We start from the raw sequence: 9,728 nt of genomic DNA, 5'->3' as shown, positions 1-9,728 counted from the left end.
GTCTCCTTATGGCAGGGGACTTTGTAGAAATGGCACGAGTCCCGTTCCGCCAAATGGCTGGAACCCAAGCCAGGGGTAGGCACCCAGGCCCGGGAAGAGGCTCAGACATTTGGCGGAATCCCTGGACGTCTCCTTATGTCAGGGGACTTTGTGGAAAAGGTACAAGTACCATTCCACTGAATGGCTGGATCGTTCCACTGAATGGCTGGATCCCAAGCCCGGGGTAGGGGCACCGAACCCGGGAAGAGGCTCAGACATTTTGACGGAGCCCCTGGAAGTCTCCTTATGGCAGGGGACTTTGTGGAAAAGGCACAAGTCCCGTTCCGCCAAATTGCTGGACCGTTCCACCAAATGGCTGGAACCCAAGCCCGGGGTAGGTGCACCGAAACCCGGGAAGAGGCTCAGACATTTGGCGGAATCCCGGGCCGTCTCCTTATGGCAGGGGACTTTGTGGAAACGGCACAAGGCCCGTTCCACCGAATGGCTAGACCGTTCCACCAAATGGCTGGACCCTCCACGGGATTCGGACGCCCTCAGCCCCGCGACAAGTTGTCAAAAATACCCTTGCCTGGTTCTCCGGGACCGGTCCCTGGACCTCCGCTGGACCGGCCCCGGACCTGGAGGACCAGGGGGGGGGAGTTATGGAGCTTTTTTGCCCGGGGTAGGTGCACCGAACCCCGGGAAGAGGCTCAGACATTTGGCGGAATCCCTGGATGTCTCCTTATGGCAGGGGACTTTGTGGAAAAGGCACAAGTCCCGTTCCGCCAAATGGCTGGACCGTTCCACCACAGCTTTTTTCAGGCTGGATTACACTTGCAGACATACGACAGCACCGCCTTCGGCTCCCTTATGGCGACCCGGTTCTCCGGAACCGGGCCGCCCGAGGCGATACCGGACCCCGGGCTTTGTTAAGGGGCCCCTGCCCGACCTCTGCTCCGAACCTCGCGGCTCTGGGACCTCGGAAAACCCAAAACCCCAACCCTACCCACCTTCGGGTTTCCCAAAGTTCTCGCCGGGCTTTTTCGTCAGAGCGCCGCTTACCGCTCGGGTCCCTGAGTGTGGGGTCCCATTGACCAACCGCCCGGAGGGCAGTCGGGCGGCTGGACCCATGCCGGCAAACCCTCAGACCCGCGGGAGCCCACCCGTGACCTCTGGCGCTTCACATTTCGGCCTCAAGACATGAGACATCTGGAAGCATTTCCTTAGGCTCCCTTTTGGCTGGACCGTACCCCCTTAACAAAAGGGTTACGTATGGCAAACACGCTCCCCTTTTATTCCCGGGAACCTCCCCCACCGGCCCGAATCCCACCCGCACCCGACCTGCACTCCCACAGCTTTTTTCAGGCTGAAACACACTTGCAGACATACGGCAGCAAAAACCGATCTCGCCTTATGGCCGGACTCACAACCCCCACGAGGTCACGGGTCGACCCCTCAACCAGTCCTCCTTCCGATCACCCGATGCCTCCATATGGCAAAAGTGCTTCCCCGCGGCCCCCCCGGATTCCCCCGGGACCCCCGCCCCACTTCGGAGCCCACCCTCACCCCATATGGCCAGAATGAGCTCAAACGGCTAAACCCCAGTAATCAGAAAAATTGGAAACACCTGGCCCTTCAAAAACCAATACTGGAGCTTCCCCGAGTGTGTTTGGGATGACACTGCACTTCCGCCCAAATGGCTAAAACTGATCCCATATTCCCCATTCAAATGCCGCAGGATGGCCATGTTTGCAATCCCTGACCCTAATGTGCATTTTCCACCATGGCGCAGCATTTTCAATACAAATTTGCGACATAAGGGAGCCGTGGGTCTTAACCCTAACCCCTAACCATCACATTCCTAACCCTAACCAAAACTCAATTCACACCTTAGTCCTAACTCTGACCCCTGACCCAAAAACAGGGTTTCCCCTTGTGGGGACCAGGCTTCGGTCCCACAAGGAGCAATTGGTCCCCACAACGTAGTGTCAGGAAAATCGTCCCCACAAGGTATTAGAAACACACACACGCTCACACACACCTCTCTCATCCCTCTGCAAAAACACAAACTCACCTCATCTGAATGCACAATCTATCTTTTTTAAAGTTTAAAATAGGTTTTAATGAGTTCTCAAAGCAGGGCCGTAGGAAGCTTTTTACAGGTCTGGGGGCTTTGGCCCGACTTCTGCTGTTTCCCACATCCACAGTAAATCACTCAGATTTATTCCAAGTTTCAAACCCAGATTAAATTAAAACTGAATTTATATTCTAGGTTGAGGTGAAGTCTGAGTTACTGGAGCAGTGAAGAACCATCAGAACCACGACCCGGATGGATCCAGGGGGGTTCTGGTTCTGCCAGGTTTAAAAAGTCAGAATATAATTCAGTAAATATTGTTTTGTGCATCTAATTAATTTGGGTTTTGTAACAATATTACTGAAGTACTGAGTCACTGATCAGATCAGCCAATTAAATTTATTTAAAATTGTCATCAGAAATGTATAAATTTACACGCATTTGTAAATTAAACGTGAACAAAATAATACGATTCATGAATGTCACTTTTATTAACATGACAGATATTTTACTGAAAATATGGTTTCAGTAAAAATAAATAAATAAATTACTGAACAAAACAACAAATAATGTTGGACCAACAAAGCTGGTGTAGAAACAGGAGGTCTCACTTCAATATGAATTTTAGGTGTTTTGGTTAAAAGCTGTTCTTCATCCAGTGAAGTTTCTCTCAGCGGGTCGAGGATCCAGAAATATTCCTCCACTAAAGATAAAAGTACAGAGAAACTGTTAATGTGATGATTTTACCCAGAAACAGGAACTGAAACTTTCCCATAAAGACAGAATGTCATTTATTCAGAGTGGAGAAACTTTATAAAATGTTTCCTCAGTGGCTAAATGTAGACGTTTTGTTGTAATGAGTGAAAACGAGCAAGCAGGAAACCATCAGAGTATAAATGGATCTGATGGATGGCTTTCCCAGCGGGCCGTAATTCGACCCGTTTGCTTTGCTCTGGTTCTGAGGAACCGGTCGGGTTCGTGACTCACTTTGTAAATCTGTTTCTCCTGGAGGCTGAATTTGGGTTTTTAGCTAAAATATGATTTAATAATGTTGCAGCATTTTAATCTCCAGGTTTATTCATGTTTTTATTTGTATAAACTATGAAAACCCCAGTTATTAAATACCAAACTACCTGCAGCTGCTCCGACATGCTGCATAAATCAGAGGTTCTGTTTGGGTCTGAATGTGGAAACGTCCTGAGTGGTTCTGCTTTTCCAGCTCTGGATCCTTCAACTTGTAACTTTTTCTTCTGTTTCCTGTTAGTAGGAAACTTGCTGCATCATGAATCTGAGTAGTTCTGGTTCTGATCCAAAGCGCTGCTGGTGTTCTGTGGAATCAGACGTCTGGACCTGCTGCAGTTTCAGTCTGAATCATTTCCAGTCACTCGGTTCTGCAGGTCCGATCCGGCCGCAGAGTCTGACTAACTCTTACTGGAATGCAGCAGCAGCTGCGTTTCCTGCTCTGAACTCCTCATGGATTTCACAACCGCAGCGCCTGATTGGCTGCTGGGAGGAACACAGCCCTCAGCGGCCCGGTTCTGTTTGTTAACGGATCAGAACCACAGCTGGACGTTTCCCCCTGACAGCTGAGTCCCTGCGGATCGTCCCGGTGACGGATCTACTGCATCTGGAAGCAAATCGGCACTAAAATGACCCGGTTCTGGTTTCTGCTGCTGGTTCTGATCCGTCTGAGTCAACAGAACCAAACAGGTGAGTTTTAACAAGGCTGAACGTGTTTAGACGCTCAGATTGACGGGATTGTGGACCAGTTTAGCAGTTTGTTAGGGAATCAACCGTCAGACTAAATCAACTAAATCCGACCAGAATCTGAAAATCAGCAGAATTTAAATTTGTGATCCGTTTATTTAGAAACAGATTCAGTCGTTTCAGTTTCTGCTGCTGATTTATTAGAAGGTTAAATATTCATTCATGTATTTGTAAAACAACATTTTAGTGTTTGTTTGTGCTGGATTATAAAATCACCTAATATTATGACTTTATTTTTCTCAGATTATTTCTTTATTCTGATGACGGCGACTTTGTTCTCACATTGTTTTAATTTTATTCTTGTGATTTTATGACTTAATTCTCTTATTATTTGGGCTTCATCGTAATTTTATTTCACTTCTCCATATCCTGGTTGCTGTTCTTTGTGGTTTTGTGAATATTTATGAGTATTCGCTGCTGGTTGTCCAGATTAAATCCAGATTAAATCCAGATTAAAGGTTTACTGTCAGCCTGGCGGGCCGACAGGCTGAGGTTGTTCCCCCCACCAGGCTGAGCATTGCTTGTTTATTTAAGTCTTTTTAAAATGTATTAATCTTCCAATAACACGTTAATTATCAAGTGATATTTTCAACATTTTCCAACTGAAAAACCCGGCGGGTCGCTGGCTGACCGACTGGACCGGCACCAAGCCTCCGGGCTCGGCAGGTTCTCCGGGGAAACGTTGCTCAGTGATGATCACAACCATGGGGTTGTCATGGTAACGTTACCTGTCCTTTCCTCAGGTGCGTCTCAATGCGGGCCTCAGAACCTGACCGTCGGCCGATCGGACCAGACGGTTCTGGTAGAGTGGGAAGACGCCCCGTCCTGCTCGGCTCTGAACCACCCGATTCTCTACAACGTGACGGTTCTGGTGGAGGACCAGGAAGTTCACTCGGTGAGTCTGACGGGATCGGGTTGATGAAAGCCCGCCGGTCCTGCTGGTTCTGACCCGCTTTGGGAACGTTTCAGGACGGAGTCTGGGTGGCGCCGGGCCTCGTCGGGTCGGCCCACTCCTGGAGCTGGACGTCTCCTCTGCCGATGGACTGCGCTGCTCACACCGTCAGGCTGAGAGCCCAAATCGACAACCAGCTGAGCCGACCGGGCCAGGAGCGGACTCTGCCGGGTCAGTACCTCAGAACCTAGAAGGCCGACTTTCTAACCGTCTTTATGTGGCTCCGAAGGTTCAGCCTGATCTCTGGTTTCCAGCTGGAAGAACTGAAGCCGTGTGCTGACTCTAGATCTGTAGCTCTATGTCTATAACTCTAGATATGTAACTCTATATCTATAACTCTAGATCTGTAACTCTAGATCTATAGCTCTACATCTATAACTCTAGATCTGTAGCTCTATGTCTATAACTCTATTTCTGTAGCTCTATAGCTGTAACTCTAGATCTGTAGCTCTGTATCTATAACTCTATATCTATAACTCTAGATCTGTAACTCTAGATCTGTAGCTCTAGATCTATAGCTCTATATCTATAACTCTAGATCTGTAGCTCTAGATCTATAGCTCTATATCTATAACTCTAGATCTGTAGCTCTATACCTATAACTCTAGATCTGTAGCTCTATAACTATAACTCTAGATCTGTAGCTCTATGTCTATAACTAGATCTGTAATTCTAGATCTATAACTCTAGATCTGTAGCTCTATATCTATAACTCTAGATCTGTAGCTCTATGTCTATAACTCTAGATCTGTAATTCTAGATCTATAACTCTAGATCTGTAGCTCTAGATCTGTAGCTCTATACCTATAACTCTAGATCTGTAGCTCTAGATCCAGGTTCGTCACGGCTCATCCATGCATCGACTCGCTCAGTGATTATTGGACGGTTCAGAGTCACCTGGTGACATCATAAGGTTGTCATGGTAACTCATCTGCTGTGAGCCCGGAGGTTGAGCCTCGCGGTTCTCCGTCTGGGCCTCCTGTCCGCCCCGACGATGAGACGTCGTCGTCGTCGTCGTCGTCCTCCGCTGTGGCTCAACGCCGATCTCCTGTTTCTGCAGATGAAGAAGCACTTTACAACCGACACGTCTTCCCCCAGGACGCAGTGCTGCCGGCCGGCAGCTCGGCCTCCTTCTGCTGCAGAGTCCCAGACGGCCAGCACTTTGACAGAATGTACCTGGATGGACACACAGGCAACACCACCAAGATCAGTGAGCGTAGATACGCCCTGACTGTGCGGCTGAAACCCGTCGTGGAGTTTGGTGCGACTGTCCTCTGTGAAACCAAATCGGGAAGAAGGTTCGGATCGACTGTTCACATTGGCTGTAAGTAAGAAGTGGCGTTCCCGTGATTCACCTCCCTTTGGGGAGACGGCTCAGATGTTCTGTTCCCTGATTCAGACCCGCCTGGTGACAGAGACCTTCGGTGTGAAACTCGGGATCTGAGGTCGGTGGAATGCCGTTGGAACGAAGGAAGAAACACGATGGTGAAAGTCAAGAGTCAGACAAGTTATCAGCTGGATGGAAGGTAAGAGGAAATGAAGAGAGGAAGATTATAACAGCCTCTGTTAGCAGGTTAAAGGTCATGACCCTGAACCAGTATGGCTGCCTGGTGGTGCTGAAGGAGAACGTTTCTTCTCTCTAGAAACAATATTGACTTTCAGTCTCTGAGTCAACCAGGACGTCCTGAACAGGGAGATACGCACTGGGAATATATAACAGGCTAACCAGCATGCTAGCAAGTTTGTTTTAATRGCTAACCAGCATGCTAGCAAGTTTGTTTTAATAGCTAACCAGCATGCTAGCAAGTTTGTTTTAATAGCTAACCAGKATGCTAGCAAGTCATTCTGGATTTCTATCCAGTTAATTAGGAAGATAGTAAGTTGGCCAGGATGTCTAGTAAACATATCGACACGTCACACTAAGCAGCATGTTAGCTAGACAGCTAACATCAGCTAGAAAACTAACTAGCGTCCTACTGCTGCAGTGGTTAGCAAGGATTCCTAACTTGCTTGTGTTTGTTTTAATATTTTTAATGTGCAACAATGTAAATATTCTCATGACAAACTTGCTAAAAAGTTTGTCTCAATAACTTAGCTTAAGATAAATATCTAGCTTAAGCTAAGTTATGTGAATTTTAACAAGGGAATGTAAGATTGACCAACTAGCTAGCAAGCTAGCAAGTTTGTCTGAATACCTAACTAGCTAAATAACATGCTAGTAAGTGATTTCTGAATTTCTGATCAGTAAATGAAAATATTGACAAGTGAATATGTAGCTTTATAGACGACGTGAAAGTTAGTTTGTTCTCACTAACTAATTTGGTTAGCAGATTTGAGAATGAGGAATTAGCAATTTAGCATCCAATGAGCTGTGCACTATGCTAATATGTTAGCATGAAAATCAAACTTGTAAAATAGCATGTTAGCAAGACTACAAATGCAATAATGCCACAAAAACATGAAATGGTAAAAATGATCCCAAACAGCTGAAAATCTGCATCAGGATGACTGTGGATGGGCCTAGTCAAAGTCCAGACCTTAACCTTATTTTCGTCTTGCAGCCCGTGTGTCATCGGTTCAGAGTTGAGATGCTCCAAAAGGGTAAATATTGAAGGCGGTGAGAGGAACTGGACTCTAGCAGCTCAGAACGTTTTAGGAAAGGTGGAGATCCAAGACTCTGCAGATCTGAGCAGAAGAGGTGCAGTTAGCCGCCGCTAAAGCTAAAACCTCCTGGCTTCTGAAAACCAGCCTGGCTAACAGTTTCTGTGTTCCAGTTCACATGTTGGCTCCACGTGGTCTCAGCGTTGGTGGCGTGAAAGCCAGGAGCGTCAGCCTGTTCTGGAGCTGGACGGTGGGCCGGTACTCCAGCCTGAACCTGAGCTGCCAGATGATCGTCTCAGACGCTGACGGATCCGTACGTTTACGGCGAAGCACGACGCCCGACAGTGAAAGCGTCGCATTTAATCTGAGTTGTGGTGTTGGTGCAGTTTCTGCAGATCCAACACGGAGTCGGGCTGAAGGCGGCAGTTTTAACTGATCTGAGGCCAAACTGGGGCTATGAGGTGAAGGTTCGGTGTGGAACAGCCCAACATTTCTGGACCTGGGGCGACTGGAGCGACAGAGTTTCCTTCCGCACGGAGGGAGACGGTGAGTTTCTGAAGAAAACACAGAAATGAGTCTGAACAGTGAGTCACTGACCTGTTGGCTCTGCAGTTCCTGATGCTGTGGATGTGTGGATGCAGAAGAAGGGAAACCAGACTGTGATGGTTTGGAAGGTGAGTCTTCAGCTTCTACTCGCCGGAACGTTTTCCAGCCACAGGAAGGTTTCGGACCTTCACGGTATGGGAAGAGGAGAAACGGCAGCATTCAAAATAAATCACCCAGTTTCACTAAAAACTGATTTTTTTTTTAGCTTTTCTGACTTGGTTCGCCTTACCAGAGGCACGAAGCCCTGAGAAACTTCCTGAGATGTTTGGTTGTTGCTAGTTTAACTCTACTTCCTGTTTGTTGCAGCCATGTGCAGCATCAACATGTGATGAAAAAAATGCTTCATTGGAGATTAAAACGATCGTTCAGGCGTCGGAGCGACAAGCCCCGCCTACGACAAGCCCCGCCTACGTCTGCGGCGTTTTGGTGAAATTGTAGTCGGCCATTTTCCTGAAGCGTTTCGGATTCAACATGTTGGAGTTAAACACAACGTCTTATGAACTGTGGCGCTGAGAGCTCTGGTGGAAAAAAAACAAACCATCATCCTCTTACCACTTCCTGTCATCTTCTTCTGCGTTTCCGCCAGTAGTAACGTCTGGTTGTTGATCATGAAACCAGATCATGATGACACGACAGCCTTTTATCAGAAAACAGGATTTGTTTTTTTTTTTTTTTCAACTAGCTTGTTTCCATTCAGCGAATTTACTTTCATAATTTCAATTTGTGCAACTTTATGGCTAAAGGAAACGCAGCTGCAGGCGACTTCCTGTTTCTGAGAACACGACGACGGTCGATCCATGAGCAGCCGGTGTCGCTATGAAAACGTCCTGCGGTTGAATCCCGACCTCTGACCTCATCCCGTCTTGTGTTTTAGTGAACTCCTGGTCGTCGTGTTTCCTCCAGTCTGTTGTCGTCTAACTGCGGCCGTTTCTGCAGAAGCTTCTGGCCAATCAGAGCCACGGAGACGTCACCGGATACGAAGTCACCTGGACCAGAACCAGCGGCTCGGATCGGCTCCACAAGGAGGAAGTCGGTGCCGGCGTTCATAACTACACTTTGGGCGGGGATGCCGTCGTCGTCGTCGTCACGGTAACAGCGAGGAACCAACATGGCCGCTCCCCCCCATCCGCCATCACGGTTCCTGCCACCAGTCCACCAGGTACGATGGAGTCCATGTTTTACTGAGGTCCTGGTTCTGGACGGTTTCACTGAGACACGCTGATCAGAACCACTCAGGTTTTTATAATCATGATTCAGATGGTTGGGTTTTTTCTCTGATTCAGAGATTCTGTGTAAGCTTTGAAAGTTACTGAGGTCAACGATCCTCCAGGGTTTCAGAAGGTTTTTACTTTATTTTCCCCCCTGATTTTCGGTCCAACCGTCAGATTAAAGCTTCGGCGTCTGAAGCTGGAAGCACAGATCCATCAGCTGGTCACGACTCTGTGTTTCCCTTTGGGATCGATAAAGTTTTTCACATTTTCCAAAGATCTGTAAAATACGGAAAATCAAGGAGACGGTTTCAGGTTTGGTCTTTAACTCGGCCGTTTTCTCTCCAGGCTGAAGATCTCGGCGTGAAAACAATCGTTGCTGGTTCTTTGCTGGTTCGTTGCTGGTTAGTTGCTGGTTAGTTGCTGGTTTGTCGCTGGTTCCTTGTTGGTTAGTTGCTGGTTTGTTGCTGATTCCTTGTTGGTTCTTTGCTGGTTAGTTGCTGGGTTTGTTGCTGGTTAGTTGCTGGTTCCTTGTTGGTTC

General features: G+C 47.7%; 1 protein-coding gene across 3 annotated transcripts in view; it reads left to right on the top strand.

The window, feature by feature from the left end:
• Positions 1-9,728, top strand: part of LOC103460259 (leukemia inhibitory factor receptor-like) — a 25,557-nt gene that overhangs the window by 12,313 nt on the left and 3,516 nt on the right. For 2 of the 3 annotated variants that reach the window (XM_008402365.1, XM_008402368.1), the window contains exons 1-10: positions 1,976-3,763; positions 4,564-4,715; positions 4,790-4,943; positions 5,833-6,096; positions 6,172-6,298; positions 7,334-7,470; positions 7,547-7,686; positions 7,760-7,919; positions 7,986-8,047; positions 8,916-9,138. In XM_008402365.1, coding sequence (XP_008400587.1) covers positions 3,703-3,763; positions 4,564-4,715; positions 4,790-4,943; positions 5,833-6,096; positions 6,172-6,298; positions 7,334-7,470; positions 7,547-7,686; positions 7,760-7,919; positions 7,986-8,047; positions 8,916-9,138 — 1,480 coding nt within the window. In that variant the 5' untranslated portion in view covers positions 1,976-3,702. Of the gene's footprint in view, positions 1-1,975; positions 3,764-4,563; positions 4,716-4,789; positions 4,944-5,832; positions 6,097-6,171; positions 6,299-7,333; positions 7,471-7,546; positions 7,687-7,759; positions 7,920-7,985; positions 8,048-8,915; positions 9,139-9,728 lie in introns of those variants that run through there. The other variant, XM_008402366.1, reaches the window with a different exon arrangement.

This window comes from Poecilia reticulata, unplaced genomic scaffold (assembly GCF_000633615.1).
Source record: "Poecilia reticulata strain Guanapo unplaced genomic scaffold, Guppy_female_1.0+MT scaffold_219, whole genome shotgun sequence".
Classification (NCBI taxonomy): Eukaryota; Metazoa; Chordata; class Actinopteri; order Cyprinodontiformes; family Poeciliidae; genus Poecilia; species Poecilia reticulata.
The sequence above is the reverse complement of the archived record's forward strand: the minus strand, read 5'-3'. Positions and strand labels throughout refer to the sequence as shown.